This window comes from Tachyglossus aculeatus, unplaced genomic scaffold (assembly GCF_015852505.1).
Source record: "Tachyglossus aculeatus isolate mTacAcu1 unplaced genomic scaffold, mTacAcu1.pri scaffold_131_arrow_ctg1, whole genome shotgun sequence".
In the NCBI taxonomy this organism is placed as follows: domain Eukaryota; kingdom Metazoa; phylum Chordata; class Mammalia; order Monotremata; family Tachyglossidae; genus Tachyglossus; species Tachyglossus aculeatus.
In genome coordinates this window covers 182,366-206,258 of record NW_024044860.1, presented here as the reverse complement: position 1 = coordinate 206,258, position 23,893 = coordinate 182,366, and the positions used below count along the sequence as shown (strand labels likewise).

The following is a 23,893-nucleotide window of genomic DNA, read 5'->3' as shown; positions in this document are numbered from 1 at the left end:
CTGGAAGGTCTCTGGGGGGACTTTTGGGGGGTCCTGGGGGAGACCTGGGGGGGAGGGGGATCCCCAGGGGCGTCCTGGGGGGTCTCTGAGGGGAATTTGGGGGGGTCCTGAGGGGGTCTGGGGGATCCCTGGTGGGGTCCTGAAGGGCCTCTGGAGGGATTTGGGGGGTCCTTGGAGGGTCCTGAGGGGGGACTGGGGTCCCTGGAGCCGTCCTGGAGGGGCTCTGGGGGGAATTTGGGGGGGTCCTGGGGGAGACCTGGGTGGGAGGGGATCCCCAGGGGCGTCCTGGAGGGTCTCTGGGGGCAATTGGGGGGGGCCTGAGGGGGTCTGGGGGAGACCTGGGGGGGAGGGGATCCCCGGGGGCGTCCTGGGGAGGGCCTGGGGAAAAGGGGGGATCCCTGGTGGGGTTCTGAAGGGTCTCTGGGGGGAATTTGGGGGGCCCTGGGGGGAAGGCATCCCCGGGGGCGTCCTGGGGGGTCCTGGAAGGTCCCTGGAGGGAATTTGGGGGGGTCCTGGGGGAGATTTGGTGGGAGGGGATCCCCAGGGGGGTCCTGGAGGGTCTCTGGGGGGAATTTGTGGGGGTCCTGAGGGGGTCTGGGGGAGACCTGGGGAGGAGGGGATCTTCGGGGGCGTCCTGGGAGGGTCCTGGGGAAAAGGGGGGATCCCTGGTGGGGTCCTGAAGGGTCTCTGGAGGGATTTTGGGGGTCCATGGAGGGTCCTGAGGGGGGACTGGGGTCCCTGGAGCGGTCCTGGAGGGGCTCTGGGGGGAGCTTGGGGGGCCCTGGGGGAGAAAGGATCCCCGGGGGCGTCCTGGGGGGTCCTGGAAGGTCCCTGGAGGGAATTTGGGGGAGGGGGTCCTGGGGGAGACCTGGGGGGGAGGGGATCCCCAGGGGCGTCCTGGGGGGGGGGGTCCTGGAGGGTCTCTGGGGGGAATTTGGGGGGGGGGGGCCTGGGGGAGACCTGGGTGGGAGGGAAAAGGGGGGATCCCTGGTGGGGTCCTGAAGGGTCCTGAGGGGGGGGCTGGGGTCCCTGGAGGGGTCCTGGAGGGGCTCTGGGGGGAACTTGGAGGGTCCTGGGGGGGGAAGGAATCCCTCTGGGGGGTCCTGGGGGGGGGGGGGTCCCTGGGCGGGTCCTGGGAGGGTCCTGGGGGGGAAGGGGGTCCCTGGGGGAGGTTTTGGGGGTCCTGGAGGGTCTCTGGGGACACTTTGGGGGGTCCTGGGGGGCAGGGAATCCCCTGGGGGGGTCCTGGGGGGGTCCTGGGGGAGGAGGGGGTTCCTGGGGGAGATGTTGGGGGTCCTCGGGGGGTCTCTGGGGGGAATTTGGGGGGTTCTGGGGGGGGAAGGAATCCCTGGGGGGAGGTCCTGGGAGTGGGGGGGAGGTCCCTAGGGGGGTCCTGGGAGGGTGCTGGGGGTGAAGGGGGTCCCTGGGGGAGATTTTTGGGGGGCCTGGAGGGTCTCTAGGGGGAATCTGGGGATTCCTGGGCGGGGGGAGAAGGAATCCCTGGGGGGGGCCTGGGAGTGAGGGTGGAGTCCCTGGGGGGGGGCCTGGGAGGGTGCTGGGGGTGAAGGGGGGTCCCTGGGGGAGATTTTTGGGGGGCCTGGAGGGTCTCTAGGGGGAATCTGGGGATTCCTGGGCGGGGGGAGAAGGAATCCCTGGGGGGGGCCTGGGAGTGAGGGTGGAGTCCCTGGGGGGGGCCTGGGAGGGTCCTGGGGGTGAAGGGGGTCCCTGGGGGCGATTTGGAGGGTCCTGGAGGGTCTCTGGGGGGAATCTGGGGGGTCCTGGGGGGGAGGAATCCCTGAGGGCGTGGGGATGGGGGTAGGGTCCCGGAGGGGGTCCTGGGGGTGAAGGAGGTCCCTGGGGGGGATTTGGGGGGGTCCTGGAGGGTCTCTGGGGGGACTTTTGGGGGTCCTGGGGGAGAGAAATCCCGGGGGGAGTCCTGGGGATGGGAGTGGGTTCCCCGGGGGGGGTTACTGGGGGTGAAGGGGGTTCTGGGGGAGATTTTAGGGGTCCTGGAGGGTCTCTGGGGAAAATCTGGGGGGTCCTGGGGGGGGGGGAGGGAATCCCCTGGAGGGGTCCTGGGGGTGAAGAGGGTCCCTGGGGGGGATTTTGGGGGGCCTGGAGGGTCTCTGGGTTGGGGGGTCCTGGGAGGGGGAGGAATCCCTGGGGGGGGGGGGCCTGGGAGGGTCCTGGGGGTGGAGGGGGTCCCTGGGCGGGATTTTGGGGGTCCTGGAGGGTCTCTGGGTTGGGGGGTCTTGGGAGGGGGAGGAATCCCTGGGTGGGTCCTGGGAGGGTCCTAGGGGTGGAGGGGGTCCTGGAGGGTCTCTGAGGGGAATCAGGGTGGTCCAGAGGGGGAGGGAATCCCCTGGGTGGGGGGGTCCTGGGGGTGGAGGGGGTCCCTGGGGGAGATTTTGGGGGTCATGGAGGGTCTCTGGGGGGAATCTGGGGGGTCCTGGGGGGGAGGGAGTCCCCGGGGGGGTGTCCTGGGAGGGTATTGGGGGTGGAGAGGGTCCCTGGGGGGGATTTTGGGGGGCCTGGAGGGTCTCTGGGGGGAATCTGGGGAGGGGGTCCTGGGGGGAAGGGAATCCCCGGGGGGCGGGTCCTGGGGGTGGAGGGGGTCCGTGGGGGAGATTTTGGGGGTCATGGAGGGGTCTCTGGGGGGAATCTGGGGGGTCCTGGGAGGGTCCTGGGGGGGGGAGGGGAGGGGAGGGGAGGGGTCAATGTCCCCGGTGCCGTCCCCTCCGTCCGTCGGTCGGTCCGCCCGCCCGCCCACGTCCCGGCTTTGGGTTTCAGCTGGTGGAGCACTACTCCTACAAGGCGGACGGGCTGCTCCGGGCCCTGGACAGCGCCTGCCCGCGAAAACACAACGGTCAGCACCCCCCCCCCCCCCCCCCGGTGACGTCACCCCTCCACCCGACCCGCCCCGTGACGTCATCCGGGACGGAGCCCGCCCCCCCCGCCCACCCGGACACGTGGCCGCTCGGCGCCGCCAATCCGGACTGTCCCCGGGGGTGACGTCGCGCATGACCTCGCCCCGTGACGTCATCCGGGACGGGGAACGCCCACCCCTAAACGTGACTGGGCGGGGTCCGCCCCGGGTGATGTCATCCCTAACCCCAATCCCATGACGTAATCCAGGACCAGGCCCCGCCCACCCGGACACGTGACCGCTCGGCCCCGCCAATCCTGACTCTCCCCAGGGGTGACGTCGCCCATGACCCCGCCCCGTGACGTAATCCGTAACGGGGCCACGCCTGCCCGGACACGTGACCGCTCGGCCCCACCAATCCCGACTCTCCCCGGTTGGCGTCACCCCGGACTCCGCCCCGTGACGTCACCCAGGACGGTCCACAACCACCCGGACACGTGATTGGGCGGGGCCCGCCCCGGGTGGTGTCATCCCTGACTCCCGCCCCGTGACGTAATCCAGGACGAGGCCCCGCCCATCCGGACACGTGACCGCCCGGCCCTGCCAATCCTGACTCTCCCCGGGTGACGTCACCCCCCCGGCCACCGCCCACGTGACGTGAACCAGGACGAGGCCCTCGGACGCGTGACTGGATGGGCCCCGCCCCGGGTGACGTCACCCAGACACCAACCCCGTGACGTAATCCCCGACTGACGTCACCCCTGACCACGCCCCCGTGGCATGGCCCCGACGGGGCTCCGCCCACTCGGACACGTGATGGACAGTCCCCGCCCAGCCGGGCACGTGACTGGACCCCCTGACCATGCCCCGTGACGTGATCCAGGACAAGGCCTCGCCCATCCGGACCCGCCCCGGGTGATGTCATCCCTGACCCGTGACGTGATCGGGATGGGGCTCCACCCCGGGACACGTGGCCCGCCCCGAGTGACGTCACCTCTGATTCTGCCCCGTGACGTGATTCCAGGAGGGATTCCGCCCCCCCAGACGGGACCCGCCCCGAGTGACGTCACCCATGCCCCCGCCCCCACAGCGTTGCCCAGGGCAACGCCCCGGACACGTGACCGGACGCCCCCCCCGGGTGACGTCACCCCTGCCCGCGCCCCCATGACGTTCTCCAGGACGGGACCCCGCCCCCACGAACACGCCCTGGACAGGCCCCGCCCATCGGGAATACGCCCTCAGTGACGTCACCGGGACACGCCCAAACGTGTGGTTTTTTTTCTCCCCCTCCCCACAGGAAGTGACGTTTTGGGGTCCCGGCCCCCCCTGCCGGGCGACCATCCGCGGGTAAGTGCCACTCCCCCCCCCAATACGCATGCGCGTGCGTGCCTGCGTGCCTGCGTGCGTCGTTTGCTCTGCGTGCGTGCCTGCGTGCGTCGGTTGCTCTGCGTGCGTGCGTGCCTGCGTGCGTGCCTGCGTGCGTCCCTGCGTGCGTCTGTTGCTGTTAGTGCGTGCGTGCGTGCGTATGTCCACGTGACTGGGTGTCTCCATTCATTCATTCATTCAATCGTATTTATTCATTCATTGCTTCAGTCGTATTTATTGAGCGCTGACTGTGCAGAACACTGGACAGTAAGCGCTCAATAAATATGAATGAATGAATGAACGAATAATAATGATGGCATTTATTAAGCGCTTACTATGTGCCAAGCACTGTTCTAAGCACTGGGGAGGTTACAAGGTGACGGGGTTGTCCCCCGGGGGGCTCACGGTCTTCATCCCCATTTGACAGATGAGATAACTGAGGCCCAAAGAATAATAATAATAGTAATAATGTATTTATTAAGCGCTTACTATGTGCAAAGCACTGTTCTAAGCACTGGGGAGGTGACAAGGTGATGAAGTTTTCCCACGGGGGGGCTCACGGTCTTCATCCCCATTTGACAGATGAGATAACTGAGGCCCAGAGAATAATAAGAATAATATTTATTAAGCGCTTACTATGTGCAAAGCACTGTTCTAAGCACTGGGGAGGTTACAAGGTGATCGGGTTGTCCCACGGGGGGGCTCACGGTCTTCATCCCCATTTGACAGATGAGATAACCGAGGCCCAGAGAATAATAATGGCATGTATTAAGCGCTTACTATGTGCCAAGCGCTGTTCTAAGCACTGGGGAGGTTACAAGGTGATCAGGTTGTCCCACGGGGGGCTCACGGTCTTCATCCCCATTTGACAGATGACATAACTGAGGCCCAGAGAAGTGAGGTGACTCGCCCAAAGTCACCCAGCTGACAATTGGCGGGGTCGGGATTCGAACCCAGGACCTCGGACTCCAAAGCCCGGGCTCTTTCCGCTGAGCCAGGCTGCTTCCCGAATGAATGAATGAATGAATGAATGAATGAATGAATGACTAAGCGCTTGGGGAGTACAAGTCGGCAACATAGAGAGACGGTCCCTACCCCACAACGGGCTCTCCCAAGCGCTCAGTACAGTGTTCTGCTTCCCCAAGTGTCCAATAAATGCTCTCAGTGTAGAAGTTGATAAGGATGGAAATTCTTATTATTATTATTAATAATAATAATAATAATAATGGCATTTATTAAGCACTTACTATGTGCCAAGCACTGTTCTAAGCGCTGGGGAGGTTACATAACACTAATAATGGTATTTGTTAAGCGCTTACTAGGTGCCAAGCACTGTTCTAAGCGCTGGGGAGGTTACATAATACTAATAATGGTATTTGTTAATCAATCAATCAATCGTATTTATTGAGCACTTACTATGTGCAGAGCACTGTACTAAGCGCTTGGGAAGTACAAATTGGCAACACATAGAGATAGTCCCTACCCAACAGTGGGGTCACAGTCTAAAAGCGCTTACTATGTGCCAAAGCACTGTTCTAAGCGCTGGGGAGGTTACATAATAATAATAATGGCATTTATTAAGCGCTTACTATGTGCCAAGCACTGTTCTAAGCGCTGGGGAGGTTACATAATAATAATAATGGCATTTATTAAGTGCTTACTATGGGCCAAGCACTGTTCTAAGTGCTGGGGAGGTTACATAATAATAATAATGGTATTTGTTAAGCGCTTACTATGTGCCAAGCACTGTTCTAAGCGCTGGGGAGGTGACATAACACTAATAATGGTATTTGTGAAGCGCTTACTATGTGCCAAGCACTGTTCTAAGCACTGGGGAGGTTACATAATACTAATAATGGTATTTGTTAAGCGCTTACTATGTGCCAAGCACTGTTCTAAGCGCTGGGGGGGCTACAAGGTGATGAGGTGGTCCCCCGGGGGACTCACGGGCTTCATCCCCATTTGACAGAGGAGGGAACTGAGGCCCAGAGAATAATAATAACAATAATAATAATAATAATAATAATTAATAATAATAATAATAATAACGATGGCATTTATTAAGCGCTTACTATGTGCCAAGCACTGTTCTAAGCGCTGGGGAGGTTACAAGGTGATGAGGCTGTCCCCCGGGGGGCTCACGGTCTTCATCCCCATTTGACAGAGGAGGGAACTGAGGCCCAGAGAAGAAGAAGAATAATGATGATGATGGCATTTATTAAGCGCTTACTATGTGCCAAGCACTGTTCTAAGCGCTGGGGAGGTTACATAACACTAATAATGGTATTTGTGAAGCGCTTACTATGTGCCAAGCACTGTTCTAAGCGCTGGGGAGGTTACATAATAATAATAATGATATTTGTTAAGCGCTTACTATGTGCCAAGCACTGTTCTAAGCGCTGGGGAGGTTACAAGGTGATGAGGTTGTCCCCCCGGGGGCTCACGGTCTTCATCCCCATTTTACAGAGGAGGGAACTGAGGCCCAGAGAATAATAATAATAATAATAATGATGGCATTTATTAAGCGCTTACTATGTGCCAAGCACTGTTCTAAGCGCTGGGGGGGCTACAAGGTGATCAGGGTGTCCCCCGGGGGGCTCACGGTCTTCATCCCCATTGGACAGATTAATAGTAATTAATAATAATAATGGCATTGGTGAAGCGCTTACTATGTGCCAAGCACTGTGCTAAGCGCTGGGGGAGAGACAAGGTGATGAGGTTGTCCCCCGGGGGGCTCACGGGCTTCATCCCCGTTCGACAGTTTAGTAGTAATAATAATTAATAATAATAATAATAATAATAATAATAATAATTGGTTTTTTTTCTCTGTCTCCCCCTTTTAGACTGTGAGCCCACTGTTGGGTAGGGACTGTCTCTAGATGTTGCCAATTTGTACTTCCCAAGCGCTCAGTACAGTGCTCTGCACATAGTAAGCGCTCAATAAATACGATTGATGATTGATTGATTGAATAATGGCATTTGTGAAGCGCTGACTAAGCGCTAGGGGAGCGACGAGGTGATTCATTCAATCATTCATTCAGTCGTATTTATTGAGCACTCACTGCGTGCAGGGCACTGTACTAAGCGCTTGGGAAGTCCAAGGCGATGAGGTTGTCCCCCGGGGGGCTCCCGGGCCCCATCCCCATTGGGCGGAGGAGGAAACTGAGGCCCAGAGAAGGGAAGGGACTCGCCCAAGGTCACATAGCTGACGAGGGAAGAAGCGGGATAATAATGATCAATCAATCAATCGTATTTATTGAGCGCTTACTGTGTGCAGAGCACTGTACTAAGCGCTTGGGAAGTCCAAGGCGATGAGGTTGTCCCCCGGGGGGCTCACGGTCCCCATCCCCATTGGGCAGAGGAGGAAACTGAGGCCCAGAGAAGGGAAGGGACTCGCCCAAGGTCACACAGCTGACGAGGGAAGAGGCGGGATAATAATAATCAATCAATCAATCGTATTTATTGAGCGCTTACTGCGTGCAGGGCACTGTAGTAAGCGCTTGGGAAGTACAAGGTGATGAGGTTGTCCCCCGTGGGGCTCACGGTCTCCATCCCCATTGGGCAGAGGAGGAAACTGAGGCCCAGAGAAGGGAAGGGACTGGCCCAAGGTCACACAGCTGACGAGGGAAGAGGCGGGATAATAATAATCAATCAATCAATCGTATTTATTGAGCGCTTACTGCGTGCAGAGCACTGTACTGAGCGCTTGGGAAGGACAAGTTGGAAGGGCAATAATCATAATGACGGCATTTGTTAAGCGTCTACTAGGTGCCAAGCACTGTACTAAGCGCTGGGGAGGTTGCAAGGTGATCTTTTAGACTGTGAGTCCACTGTTGGGTAGGGACCGTCTCTATATGTTGCCAATTTGTCCTTCCCAAGCGCTTAGTACAGTGCTCTGCACACAGTAAGCGCTCAATAAATACGATTGATTGATTGATTGATTGATCAGGTTGCCCCAAGGGGGGCTCACGATCTCCATCCCCATTGGACAGAGGAGGAAACTGAGGCCCAGAGAAGGGAAGGGACTGGCCCAAGGTCACACAGCTGACGAGGGGAGAGGCGGGATAATAATAATAATCAATCAATCGTATTTATTGAGCGCTTACTGCGTGCAGGGCACTGTACTGAGCGCTTGGGAAGGACAAGTTGGAAGGGCAATAATCATGATGACGGCATTTGTTAAGCGTCTACTAGGTGCCAAGCACTGTACTAAGCGCTGGGGAACTTACAAGGTGATCAGGGTGTCCCCCGGGGGGCTCACGGTCTTCATCCCCATTTTCCAGATGAGGGAACTGAGGCACAGAGAAGCTGACAAGCGGTGGAGGCGGGATTTGAACCCACGACCTTGTGATTCCCAAGCCCGGGCTCTATCCGCTGTACTGAGCGCTCCTTAGAGGACAGTAGATATAGCCGACCCGTGCCCTGTTGCCTGTCAATCGGGGGCATTTATTGGGCGCTTAGGGGAAGCAGGACACTGTACTGAGCGCTCGGGAGAGTCCAACACCATAGCTTCAGCTGACGCGTCTGTTCCCTGCCAATCCGGGCTACTTATTGGGCGCTTTCCGTGGGCCCAATACCAAGCGTTTGAGGGAGTCCAATACAGTAGCTTCAGCCGACGTGTGCCCGTTCCCTGCCCGTCGGGGCTACTTATGGGGCGCCTTGGGGAAGCAGGACACTGTACTGAGCGCTTGGGAGAGTCCGATGCCATTTCAGCAGACGTGTGCCTGGGCCCTGCCTGTTGGGGCTACTTATTGGGCGTTTAGGGAAAGCAGAACACTGTACTGAGCGCTTGGGAGAGTCCGATGCCATTTTAGCAGGTGTGTGCCTGGTCCCTGCCTGTTGGGGCTACTTATTGGGCGTGTAGGGGAAGCAGGACACTGTACTGAGCGCTTGGGAGAGTCCGATGCCATTTCAGCAGACGTGTGCCTGGGCCCTGCCTGTTGGGGCTACTTATTGGGCGTTTAGGGGAAGCAGGACACTGTACTGAGCGCTTGGGAGAGTCTGTCTCTAGCTGTTGCCGACTTGGACTTCCCAAGCGCTTAGTACAGTGCTCTGCACACAAGTAAGCACTCAATAAATACGATTGAATGGATGAATGCACGCAGTAAGCGCTCAATACATACGATCGAATGAATGAATGCACAGTAAGCGCTCAATAGATACGATTGAATGGATGAATGCACACAGTAAGCGCTCAATAAATACGATCGAATGAATGAATGCACAGTAAGCGCTCAATAAATACGATTGAATGGATGAATGCACACAGTAAGCGCTCAATAAATACGATTGAATGAATGAATGCACAGTAAGCGCTCAATAAATACGATCGAATGAATGAATGCACACAGTAAGCGCTCAATGAATGCGATCGAATGAATGAATGCACACTAAGCGCTCAATAAATACGATCGAATGAATGAATGCACACAGTAAGCGCTCAATAAATACGATCGAATGAATGAGTGCACACAGTAAGCGCTCAATAAATACGATTGAATGAATGAGTGCACACTAAGCGCTCAATAAATACGATCGAATGAATGAATGCACACAGTAAGCGCTCAATAAAGACGATTGAATGAATGAATGCACACAGTAAGCGCTCAATAAATACGATTGAATGAATGAATGCACACAGTAAGCGCTCAATACGTACGACTGAATGAATGAATGCACACAGTAAGCGCTCAATACATACGATTGAATGAATGAATGCACACAGTAAGTGCTCAATAAATACGATTGAATGAATGAATGCACACACTAAGCGCTCAATAAATACGATCGAATGGATGAATGCACACACTAAGCGCTCAATAAATACGATTGAATGAATGAATGCACACACTAAGCGCTCAATAAATACGATTGAATGAATGAGTGCACACTAAGCGCTCAATAAATACGATCGAATGAATGAATGCACACAGTAAGCGCTCAATAAAGATGATTGAATGAATGAATGCACACAGTAAGCGCTCAATAAATACGATTGAATGAATGAATGCACACAGTAAGCGCTCAATAAGTACGATTGAATGAATGAATGCACACAGTAAGCGCTCAATAAATACGATTGAATGAATGAATGCACACAGTAAGCGCTCAATAAATACGATCGAATGAATGAATGCACACTAAGCGCTCAATAAATACGATTGAATGAATGAATGCACACAGTAAGCGCTCAATACATGCGATTGAATGAATGAATACACACAGTAAGCGCTCAATAAATACGATTGAATGAATGAATGATGCACACTAAGTGCTCAATAAATACGATTGAATGAATGAATGAACACAGTAAGCACTCAATAAATACGATTGAATGAATGAATGCACACAGTAAGCGCTCAATAAATACGACTGAATGAATGAATGCACACAGTAAGCGCTCAATACATACGACTGAATGAATGAATGCACACAGTAAGCGCTCAATACATACGATTGAATGAATGAATGCACACAGTAAGTGCTCAATAAATACGATTGAATGAATGAATGCACACAGTAAGCGCTCAATAAATACGATCGAATGAATGAGTGCACACAGTAAGCGCTCAATAAATACGATTGAATGAATGAATGCACACAGTAAGCGCTCAATAAATACGATCGAATGAATGAGTGCACACAGTAAGCGCTCAATAAATGCAATTGAATGAATGAATGCACGCAGTAAGGGCTCAATACATACGATTGAATGAATGAATGCACACAGTAAGCACTCAATACATACGATTGAATGAATGAATGCACACTAAGCGCTCAATAAATACGACCGAATGAATGAATGCACACAGTAAGCGCTCAATAAATACGATTAAATGAATGAATGAATAGCTTCAGCCGACATCTTCCCATTCCCTGTCCATCGGGGCTACTTATGGGGCGCTTAGGGGAAGAAGGACACTGTACTGAGCGCTTGGGAGAGTCCGACACCATAGATTCAGACGACGCGTGCCCTTTCCCTGTCCATCGGGGCTACTTATTGGGCGCCTAGGGGAAGCGGAACACTGTACGATTGAATGAATGAATGCACAGTAAGCGCTTAATAAATATGACTGAGTGAATGAATGCACACAGTAAGCGCTCAATAAATACGATCGAATGAATGAATGCACACAGTAAGCGCTCAATAAATACGATTGAATGAATGAATGCACACAGTAAGCGCTCAATACATACGATTGAATGAATGAACGCACACAGTAAGCGCTCAATAAATACGATTGAATGAATGAATGCACGCAGTAAGCGCCCAATAAATACGATTGAATGAATGAATGCACGCAGTAAGCGCTCAATAAATACGATTGAATGAATGAATGCACACTAAGCGCTCAATAAGTACGACTGAATGAATGAATGAATAGCTTCAGCCGACGCCTGCCCGTTCCCTGTCCGTCGGGGCTACTTATTGGGCGCTTAGGGGAAGCAGGACACTGTACTGAGCGCTTGGGAGAGTCCGACACCATAGCTTCAGCCGACACGTGCCTGCTCCCTGTCCATCGGGGCTACTTATTGGGCGCTTAGGGGAAGCAGAGCACTGTACGATTGAATGAATGAATGCACACTAAGCGCTCAATAAATACGACTGAATGAATGAATGCACACTAAGCGCTCAATAAATACGATTGAATGAATGAATGCACACAGTAAGCGCTCAATAAATACAATTGAATGAATGAATGCACACTAAGCGCTCAATAAGTACGACTGAATGAATGAATGAATAACTTCAGCCGACATCTTCCCGTTCCCTGTCCGTCGGGGCTACTTATTGGGCACTTAGGGGAAGCAGGACACTGTACTGAGCGCTTGGGAGAGTCCGACCCCATAGATTCAGCCGACGCGTGCCTGCTCCCTGTCCATCGGGGCTACTTATTGGGTGCTTAGGGGAAGCAGAACACTGTACGATTGAATGAATGAATGCGCACTAAGCGCTCAATAAATACGACTGAATGAATGAATGCACACTAAGCGCTCAATAAATACGACTGAATGAATGAATGCACACTAAGCGCTCAATAAGTACCACTGAATGAATGAATGAATGAATAGCTTCAGCCGACATCTTCCCGTTCCCTGTCCGTCGGGGCTACTTATTGGGCGCTTAGTGGAAGCAGAACACTGTACGATTGAATGAATGAATGCACACTAAGCGCTCAATAAATACGATTGAATGAATGAATGCACACTAAGCGCTCAATAAATACGAATGAATGAATGCACACTAAGCGCTCAGTAAATACGACTGAATGAATGAATGCACACAGTAAGCGCTCAATAAATACGATTGAATGAATGAATGAATAGCCTCAGCCGACGTGTGCCCGTTCCCTGTCTGTCGGGGCTACTTATTGGGCGCTTAGGGGAAGCAAGACACTGTACTGAGCGCTTGGGAGAGTCCGACACCATAGCTTCAGCCGACGTGTGCCCGTTCCCTGTCCGTCGGGGCTACTTATTGGGCGCTTAGGGGAAGCAGGACACTGTACTGAGCGCTTGGGAGAGTCCGACACCATAGATTCAGCCGACATCTTCCCATTCCCTGTCCGTCGGGGCTACTTATTGGGCGCTTAGGGGAAGCAGGACACTGTACTGAGCGCTTGGGAGAGTCCGACACCATAGCTTCAGCCGACGCGTGCCCGTTCCCTGTCCGTCGGGGCTACTTATTGGGCGCTTAGGGGAAGCAGAACACTGTACGATTGAATGAACGAATGCACACTAAGCGCTCAATAAATACGACTGAATGAATGAATGCACACAGTAAGCGCTCAATAAATACGATTGAATGAATGAATGCACACTAAGCGCTCAATAAATACGATTGAATGAATGAATGCACACAGTAAGCGCTCAATAAGTACGATTGAATGAATGAATGAATAGCCTCAGCCGACGTGTGCCCGTTCCCTGTCTGTCGGGGCTACTTATTGGGCGCCTAGGGGAAGCAGGACACTGTACTGAGCGCTTGGGAGAGTCCGAAACCATAGATTCAGCCGACATCTTCCCATTCCCTGTCCGTCGGGGCTACTTATTGGGCGCCTAGGGGAAGCAGGACACTGTACTGAGCGCTTGGGAGAGTCCGACACCATAGCTTCAGCCGACACGTGCCTGCTCCCTGTCCATCGGGGCTACTTATTGGGCGCTTAGGGGAAGCAGAGCACTGTACGATTGAATGAATGAATGCACACTAAGCGCTCAATAAATACGACTGAATGAATGAATGCACACAGTAAGCGCTCAATAAATACGATTGAATGAATGAATGCACACAGTAAGCGCTCAATAAATACAATTGAATGAATGAATGCACACTAAGCGCTCAATAAGTACGACTGAATGAATGAATGAATAACTTCAGCCGACATCTTCCCGTTCCCTGTCCGTCGGGGCTACTTATTGGGCACTTAGGGGAAGCAGGACACTGTACTGAGCGCTTGGGAGAGTCCGACCCCATAGATTCAGCCGACGCGTGCCTGTTCCCTGTCCATAGGGGCTACTTATTGGGTGCTTAGGGGAAGCAGAACACTGTACGATTGAATGAATGAATGCGCACTAAGCACTCAATAAATACGACTGAATGAATGAATGCACACTAAGCGCTCAATAAATACGACTGAATGAATGAATGCACACTAAGCGCTCAATAAGTACCACTGAATGAATGAATGAATGAATAGCTTCAGCCGACATCTTCCCGTTCCCTGTCCGTCGGGGCTACTTATTGGGCGCTTAGGGGAAGCAGAACACTGTACGATTGAATGAATGAATGCGCACTAAGCGCTCAATAAATACGACTGAATGAATGAATGCACACTAAGCGCTCAATAAATACGAATGAATGAATGCACACTAAGCGCTCAATAAATACGACTGATTGAATGAATGCACACAGTAAGCGCTCAATAAATACGACTGAATGAATGAATGAATAGCTTCAGCCTACGCGTGCCCGTTCCCTGTCCGTCGGGGCTACTTATTGGGCGCTTAGGGGAAGCAGGACACTGTACTGAGCGCTTGGGAGAGTCCGACGCCATAGCTTCAGCCGACGCGTGCCTGTTCCCTGTCCGACGGGGCTACTTATTGGGCGCTTAGGGGAAGCAGGACACTGTACTGAGCGCTTGGGAGAGTCCGACGCCATAGCTTCAGCCGACGTGTGCCCGTTCCCTGTCCGTCGGGGCTACTTATTGGGCGCTTAGGGGAAGCGGAGCACTGTACTGAGCGCCCCCCCGTGTGTCCATGTGTCTCCTCCCGCGTGTGCAGCGCGCCCGTGTGTGTCCCGGGCGGTGCAGCCTGGGACACCGCGGCGCTTAGTACAGCGCTAAGCGCTCAGTACAGTGCTCCGTGCACAGTAAGCGTTCAATAAATACGACTGAATGAATGAGCACGGTGTGCGGAGCGCTGGGCTGCGCACAGCGTTTCACTCACTGGCTTTTATTGAGCACTTCCGGTGCGCAGGGCACTGTACTAGACGCTTGGGAGAGGACACTGCAACGCTCTAACGGATCTATAACCTTCCCACTGTGTGCGGAGCGCTGTGCTGGGCGTCTAGCGCGTGCGGGGCGCTGTACTGGACGCCCGCTTTCCTTCACTCACTGGCTTTTATTGAGCACTTCCGGTGCGCAGGGCACTGTACTAGACGCTTGGGAGAGGACACTACAACGCTCTAACGGATCTATAACCTTCCCACTGTGTGCGGAGCGCTGTGCTGGGCGTCTAGCGCGTGCGGGGCGCTGTACTGGGCGCCTGCTTTCATTCAATGGTTTTTATTGAGCACTTCCGGTGCGCAGAGCACTGTACTAAACGCTTGGGAGACGATGATGATGATGGCATTCATTAAGCGCTGACTACGTGCAAAGCGCTGGCTGCAGAGCGCTGTGCTGGACGCCTCCCGCGGGCGAGGCGTCGCGCGAAGCGCTGTGCTGAGCGCCGGCCGCGTTGTCCGTGTGTTTTGCGGTTCACAGGCCGGGGGACTCATTGGACGCCTCCACTCCTTCCAGAGGACCAAGAAGGTGCGGTGTGATGGACACCTACCGTGCGCCGAGCGCTGTGCTGGACGCCCGCCGCGCGCAGAGCTCTGTGCTGGACGCCTACCGGGTGACTTCGTTCACTCAGTCGTACTTATTGAGCGCCTACTGTGTGCGGAGCACTGGACTGGGCTCTTGGAAAAGACCATTCATTCATTCATTCATTCATTCATTTGATCGTATTTATTGAGCGCCTACTGTGTGCGGAGCACTGGACTGGGCGCTTGGAAAAGACCATTCATTCATTCATTCATTCATTCGATCGTATTTACTGAGCACCTACTGTGTGCGGAGACAATTCATTCATTCATTCATTCAATCGTACTTATTGAGCGCCTACTGTGCGCGGAGCACTGGTCTGGGCGCTTCGAAAAGACAATTCATTCATTCATTCATTCGATCGTATTTATTGAGCACCTACTGTGTGCGGAGCACTGGACTGGGCGCTTGGAAAAGTCAATTCATTCATTCATTCATTCGATCGTATTTACTGAGCGCCTACTGTGTGCGGAGACAATTCATTCATTCATTCATTCGATCGTACTTATTGAGCACCTACTGTGCGCGGAGCACTGGTCTGGGCGCTTCGAAAAGACAATTCATTCATTCATTCATTCGATCGTATTTATTGAGCACCTACTGTGTGCGGAGCACTGGACTGGGCGCTTGGAAAAGTCAATTCATTCATTCACTCATTCGATCGTATTTACTGAGCGCCTACTGTGTGCGGAGACAATTCATTCATTCATTCATTCGATCGTACTTATTGAGCACCTACTGTGTGCGGAGCACTGGTCTGGGCGCTTGGAAAAGACAATTCATTCATTCATTCGTTCGATCATATTTATTGAGCACCTACTGTGTGCGGAGCACTAGACAGGGCGCTTGGAAAAGTCAATTCATTCATTCATTCATTCGATCATATTTACTGAGCGCCTACTGTGTGCGGAGACAATTCATTCATTCATTCATTCGATCGTATTTATTGAGCGCTCACTGTGTGTGGAGCACTGGACTGGGCGCTTGGAAAAGACAATTCATTCATTCATTCATTCGATCGTATTTATTGAGCGCTTACTCTGTGCAGAGCACTGGACTGGGCGCTTGGAAAAAATTCATTCATTCATTCGATTGTATTTATTGAGCACTTACGGTCTGCGGAGCACTGGACTGGGCGCTTGGAAAAGACAATTCATTCATTCATTCGTTCGATCATATTTATTGAGCGCCTACTGTGTGCGGAGTACTGGACTGGGCGCTTGGAAAAGTCAATTCATTCATTCATTCATTCGATCGTATTTACTGAGCGCCTACTGTGTGCGGAGACAATTCATTCATTCATTCATTCGATAGTACTTACTGAGCGCCTACTGTGTGCGGAGCACTGGACTGGGCACTTGGAAATGACAATTTATTCATTCATTCATTCGATAGTACTTACTGAGCGCCTACTGTGTGCGGAGCACTGGACTGGGCGCTTGGAAATGACAATTCATTCATTCATTCATTCGATCGTATTTACTGAGCGCCTACTGTGTGCGGAGCACTGGACTGGGCGCTTGGAAAAGACAATTCATTCATTCATTCATTCGATCGTACTTACTGAGCGCCTACTGTGTGCGGAGCACTGGACTAGGCGCTTGGAAAAGGCAATTCATTCATTCATTCATTCGATCGTATTTACTGAGCGCCTACTGTGTGCGGAGACAATTCATTCATTCATTCATTCAATCGTACTTATTGAGCGCTTACTGTGTGCGGAGCACTGGACTAATCAATCAATCAGTCAATCATATTTATTGAGCACTTACTGTGTGCGGAGCACTGGACTGGGCGCTTGGAAAAGACAATTCATTCATTCATTCATTCATTCAATCGTATTTATTGAGCGCCTACTGTCTGCGGAGCACTGGACTGGGCGCTTGGAAAAGACAATTCATTCATTCATTCATTCGACCCTATTTATTGAGCGCTTACGGTGTGCGGAGCACTAGACTAGGCGCTTGGAAAATACAATTCATTCATTCATTCATTCGTACTCATTGAGCGCCTACTGTGTGAGGAGCACTGGACTGGGCGCTTGGAAAAGACAATTCATTCATTCATTCATTCGATCGTATTTACTGAGCGCCTACTGTGTGCGGAGCACTGGACTGGACGCTTGGAAAAGACAATTCATTCATTCATTCATTCGATCCTATTCATTGAGCGCTTACGGTGTGCGGAGCACTAGACTAGGCGCTTGGAAAATACAATTCATTCATTCATTCATTCGATCGTACTTATTGAGCGCCTACTGTGTGCGGAGCACTGGACTGGGCGCTTGGAAAAAATTCATTCATTCATTCGATTGTATTTATTGAGCACTTACTGTGTGCGGAGCACTGGACTGGGCGCTTGGAAAAGACAATTCATTCATTCATTCATTCATTCATTCATTTGATCGTATTTATTGAGCACCTACTGTGTGCGGAGCACTAGACTGGGCGCTTGGAAAAGACAATTCATTCATTCATTCATTCATTCGATCGTATTTACTGAGCGCCTACTGTGTGCGGAGACAATTCATTCATTCATTCATTCGATCGTACTTATTGAGCGCCTACTGTGTGCGGAGCACTGGACTGGGCGCTTGGAAAAGACAATTCATTCATTCATTCATTCATTCGATCGTATTTACTGAGCGCCTACTGTGTGCGGAGACAATTCATTCATTCATTCATTCGATCGTATTTATTGAGCGCCTACTGTGTGCGGAGCACTGGACTGGGCGCTTGGAAAAGACAATTCATTCATTCATTCATTCGATCGTACTTACTGAGCGCCTACTGTGTGCGGAGACCATTCATTCATTCATTCGATCGTATTTATTGAGCGCCTACTGTGTGCGGAGCACTGGACTGGGCGCTTGGAAAAGACAATTCATTCATTCATTCATTCGGTCGTATTTATTGAGCGCCTACTGTGTGCGGAGCACTGGACTGGGCGCTTGGAAAAGACAATTCATTCATTCATTCATTCGGTCGTATTTATTGAGCGCCTACTGTGTGCGGAGTCAATTCATTCATTCATTCATTCGATCGTACTTATTGAGCGCCTACTGTGCGCGGAGCACTGGACTGGGCGCTTGGAAAAGACCATTCATTCATTCATTCATTCGATCGTACTTACTGAGCGCCTACTGTGTGCGGAGCACTGGACTAATCAATCAATCAATCAATCGTATTGATTGAGCGCTTACTGGGTGCGGAGCACTGTACTAAGCGCTACAACAGCTAGAGACCATCCCTACCCACCCACGGGCTCAGAGCAGGCCGCTGTGCTGGACGCCTCCTACTCTAGGCAGAGCGCTGTACTGGACACCTCCCACTGTATTCATTCATTCATTCATTCACCCACTCGTATTTATTCATTGATGAATGATGATAAATGAATGAGTTTATTGGGCGCCTACTGTGTGCGGAGCACTGTACTGAGCGCTTGGAAAAGTACAGTTCGGCAACAGATCGAGACGGTCCCTACCCAACAACGGGCTCAGAGCCCAGCGCTGTGCTGGACGCCTCCTCCTGCATGCAGAGCGCTGTACTGGACACCTCCCACTGTATTCATTCATTCATTCATTCAGCTATATTTATTGGGCGCTTACTGTGTGCAGAGCACTGTACTGAGCGCTTGGAAAAGTACAAATTGGCAACATATAGAGACAGTCCCTACCCAACAACGGGCTCAGAGCCCAGCGCTGTGCTGGACGCCTCCCACTGCATTCATTCATTCAGCTGTATTTATTGAGCGCTTACTGTGTGCGGAGCACTGTACTGAGCGCTTGGGAAGGACAAATTGGCAACATATAGAGACAGTCCCTACCCAGCTACGGGCTCAGAGCCCAGCGCTGTGCTGGACGCCTCCTCCTGTATGCAGAGCGCTGTACTGGACACCTCCCAATCATCATCAGTCGTATTTATTGAGCGCTTCCTGTGTGCAGAGCACTGTACTAAGCGCTTGGAAAAGTACAAATTGGCAACATATAGAGACAGTCCCTACCCAACAACGGGCTCAGAGCACAGCGCTGTGCTGGACACCTCCTACTCTGTGCAGAGCGCTGTGCTGGGGGCCTACCGTGCGCAGGGCACTGTGCTGAGCGCCTACTGTAGGCAGAGAGCTGTGCTAGGCGTTTACCGTGTGCAGAGAGGTGTGCTGGACGCCTACTGTATGCAGAGCGCTGTGCTGGGCGTCTACTGTATGCAGAGCGCTGTGCTGGGCCTCTACCCTGTGCAGGGCACTGTGCTGAGCGCCTACCATATGCAGAGCGCTGTGCTGGGCGTCTACTGTATGCAGAGCGCTGTGCTGGGCCCCTACCCTGTGCAGGGCACTGTGCTGAGCGCCTACCATATGCAGAGCGCTGTGCTGGGCGTCTACTGTATGCAGAGCGCTGTGCTGGACGCCTCCCACTGTATTCATTCATTCATTCAGTCGTATTTGTTGGGCGCTTACTGTGTGCGGAGCACTGTACTGAGCGCTTGGAAAAGTACAAATTGGCAACATATAGAGACGGTCCCTACCCAACAACGGGCTCAGAGCACAGCGCTGTGCTGGACGCCTCCTCCTGCATGCAGAGCGCTGTACTGGACGCCACCCAATCACCATCAATCGTATTTATTGAGCGCTTACTGTGTGCAGAGCACTGTACTGAGCGCTTGGGAAGTACAAATTGGCACCCTATGCAGAACGCTGTGCTAGGCGCCTACCGTATGCAGAGTGCTGTGCTGGACACCTATCAATCAATCAATCAATCGTATTTATTGAGCGCTTACTTTTTGCAGAGCACTGTACTAAGCGCCAGGGAAAGTCCAAGCTGGCAGCATCTAGAGACAGTCCCTACCCAACAGTGGGCTCACAGTCTAGAAGCCTGTCGTGTGCAAAACGCTGTGCTGGGCGCTTACTATGTGCAGAGCGCTGTGCTGAGCGCCTCCTGTTCGTTAAAGGGGCCGGAGCGGGGAGGAGATCCGCCGGCCGCCAGCAGGGGGCGCCGGGAGTCGCCCGGATGCTCCGCACTGCGCATGCTCGGATCCCCTCCTCCGCGCCCCTCCCAATGCGCATGCTCGGATCCTCTCCCAGTCCCGCCCCCTTCCAGTGCGCATACTCCGACTGTCCCGCCCCCTCCCAGTGCGCATGCTCAGATCTCTCACTGTCCCGCTCCCTCCCAGTGAGCATGCTCAGATCCTTCCCTATCCGCCCCCTTCCAGGGCGCATGCTCAGATCCCTCCCTGTCCCGCCCCCCCCCCAGTGCGCATGCTCCGATCCCTCCCTGCCCCGCCCCCTCCCAGTGCGCATGCTCAGATCCCTCCCTGTCCCGCTCCCTCCCAATGCGCATGCTCCGATCCCTCCCTGTCCCGCCCCCCTCCCAGTGCGCATGCTCAGATCCCTCCCTGTCCGCTCCAGTGCGCATGCTCGGATCCCTCCCTATCGCGCCCCTAGTGCGCATGCGCGACGCTCCCCGCCCAACGTGGCTCGCTTCCCCCGCCCCCCCCCAGCGGTTTCAAGCCCAACTTCCGCTCGCGGCCGGGGAACTTCCGGTCCGGCCGGCGCTGATTGGCTGAGCGAGGCGGCCGGCCTTGGGCGTCATTCATTCAATAATTCATTCATGAAATCGTATTTATTGGGCTCTTCTTGAGTACCCAGCGCCTCAGTTTACCCAATCAGTTCCATTTAATTGTATTTATTGAGCGCCTCCTGTGTGCGGAGCACTGGACTAACCGCTTGGAAAGTCCTATTCGGCAACAGAGAGAGAGACCCTCATTCATTCATTCATTCCATTGTATTTATTGAGCGCTTCCTGTGTGCAGAGCACTGGAGCACCCCCTCCCCATCATTCATTCATTCCATTATATTTATTGAGCGCTTCCTGTGTGCAGAGCACTGGAGCACCCCCTCCCCATCATTCATTCATTCCATCATATTTATTGAGCGCTTCCAGTGTGCAGAGCACTTGAGCACCCCCTCCCCATCATTCATTCATTCATTCCATCGTATTTATTGAGCGCTTCCTGTGTGCAGAGCACTGGAGCACCCCCTCCCCATCATTCATTCATTCATTCCATCACATTTATTGAGCGCTTCCTGCGTGCAGAGCACTGGAGCACCCCCTCCCCATCATTCATTCATTCATTCCATCGTATTTAGTGGGCACTTCCTGTGTGCAGAGCACTGGAGCACCCCCTCCCCATCATTCATTCATTCATTCCATCGTATTTATTGAGCGCTTCCTGTGTGCAGAGCACTGGAGCACCCCCTCCCCATCATTCATTCATTCATTCCATCATATTTATTGAGCGCTTCCTGTGTGCAGAGCACTGGAGCAACCCCTCCCCATCATTCATTCATTCATTCATTCCATCATATTTATTGAGTGCTTCTTGTGTGCAGAGCCCTGGAGCAGTGAAGTAGTACAGTGCTCTGCACATAGGAAGGGCTCAATAAATACGATTGATTGATTGATTGATTGTCTCCCCCTTCTAGACTGTGAGCCCGCTGTTGGGTAGGGACCGTCTCTATCTGTTGCCAACGTGGACTTCCCAAGCGCTTAGTACAGTGCTCTGCACATAGTAAGCGCTCAATAAATACGATGGAATGAATGAATGTGTAGAGTGTGCAGAGCGCAGTGCTTGGCGTCTACGATGTGCAGAGAGCGCTGTGCTCGGTGTCAACTTGTACTTCCCAGGCGCTTAGTACAGTGCTCTGCACACAGCGCTCAATAAATACGATTGAATGAATGACTGAATGAATGTCTAGAGTGTGCAGAGCGCCGTGCTTGGCGTCTACTACGTGCAGAGAGCGCTGTGCTCGGTGTCTACAGTGTGCAGAGCGCTGTGCTGGGCATCTACTGTGTGCTGAGCGTCTGCTGTGTGCAGAGAGCGCTGTGCTGAGCGTCTGCTATGTGCAGAGAACGCTGTGCTGAGCGGCTACTATGTGCTGAGCGCTGCGCTGGGCGGGGGCCCCCTGGTGGACTGATGGGGCGTTGTCCGCCGGTTCGCAGTCGCCCAGCAACCCCCTGATGAGGCTGTACAAGGAGACCAGAGACGCCCTCGCACACGCCAAGATCGTCCCGCATGCAGCCGGACACGTAAGAGACACCCCACGGCCCGCTGGGGGCGGGGGGAGGGGGAGGGACTGCTGTGTGACCCCGGGCCGGCGGCTCGCCCTCTCTGGGCCTCGGTTTCCCCGCCCATCCAGCCGGGGTGGGGCGTCCAGCAGGGGGCGCCACCCCGGGATGGGGGCGCTCACCTCGTTGCGATTGAGCGTCCAGCAGGGGGCGCTCACTTCGTTGCAATTGACTGAGCGTCCAGCAGGGGGCGCCACGCCGGGATGGAGCCTCCAGCAGGGGGCGCTCAGTTCGTTGCAATTAAGCGTCCAGCAGGGGGCGCTCACTTCGTGGCAATTGAATGAGCGTCCAGCGGGGGACGCTCACTTCGTGGCAGTTGACTGAGCGTCCAGCAGGGGGAGCTCAATTTATAGCAATTGATTGAGCGTCCAACAGGGGGCGCTCACTTCGTGGCAATTGAATGAGCGTCCAGCGGGGGACGCTCACTTCGTGGCAGTTGACTGAGCGTCCAGCAGGGGGCGCTCACTTTGTGGCAGTTGACTGAGCGTCCAGCAGGGGGCGCCACGCTGGGATGGAACCTCCAGTAGGGGGCGATCACTTCGTTGCAATTGAGCGTCCAGCAGGGGGCGCTCACTTTGTGGCAGTTGACTGAGCGTCCAGCAGGGGGCGCCACGCTGGGATGGAACCTCCAGTAGGGGGCGATCACTTCGTTGCAATTGAGCGTCCAGCAGGGGGCGCTCACTTCGTTGCAATTGACTGAGCGTCCAGCAGGGGGCGCTCACTTCGTGGCAGTTGACTGAGCGTCCAGCAGGGGGAGCTCAATTTATGGCAATTGATTGAGCGTCCAGCAGGGGGCGATCAATTTATGGCAATTGATTAAGCGTCCAGCAGGTTGGCTCACTTTGTGGCAGTTGACTGAGCGTCCAGCAGGGGGCGCTCACTTAGTTGCAATTGAATGAGCGTCCAGCGGGGGGCGCTCACTTCGTGGCAGTTGACTGAGCATCCAGCAGGGGGCGCTCCCTTTGTGGCAGTTGACTGAGCGTCCAGCAGGGGGCGCCACGCTCGGATGGAGTCTCCAGTAGGGGGCGCTCACTTCGTTGCAGTTGAGTGTCCAGCAGGGGGCGCTCACTTCGTTGCAAATGAGCGTCCAGCAGGGGGCGCTTACTTCGTTACAATTGAATGAGCGTCCAGCAGGGGGCGCTCACTTCGTTGCAATTGAATGAGCGTCCAGCAGGGGGCGCTCACTTCGTGGCAGTTGACTGAGCGTCCAACAGGGGGCGCTCAATTTATGGCAATTGATTGAGCGTCCTGCAGGGGGCGCTCAATTTATGGCAATTGATTGAGCGTCCTGCAGGGGGCGCTCAATTTATGGCAATTGATTGAGCGTCCAGCAGGGGGCGCTCAATTTATGGCAATTGATTGAGCGTCCAGCAGGGGGAGCTCACTTCGTTGCAATTGAATGAGCGTCCAGCGGGGGGCGCTCACTTCGTTGCAATCGATTGAGCGTCCAGCAGGGGGCGC

The 23,893-nt window shown here is 53.7% G+C and overlaps 1 protein-coding gene across 1 annotated transcript in view; it reads left to right on the top strand.

Annotated features, from left to right (window-relative positions):
• LOC119922936 (tyrosine-protein kinase SYK-like) overlaps positions 1-22,608 on the top strand; it is a 131,918-nt gene extending 109,310 nt beyond the window's left edge. Inside the window, exons 12-16 of the mRNA XM_038742555.1 lie at positions 2,791-2,866; positions 4,164-4,213; positions 15,211-15,258; positions 22,307-22,393; positions 22,504-22,608. Coding sequence (XP_038598483.1) covers positions 2,791-2,866; positions 4,164-4,213; positions 15,211-15,258; positions 22,307-22,393; positions 22,504-22,608 — 366 coding nt within the window. The remainder of the gene's footprint in view (positions 1-2,790; positions 2,867-4,163; positions 4,214-15,210; positions 15,259-22,306; positions 22,394-22,503) is intronic.
• The last annotated feature ends 1,285 nt before the right edge of the window (positions 22,609-23,893 follow it).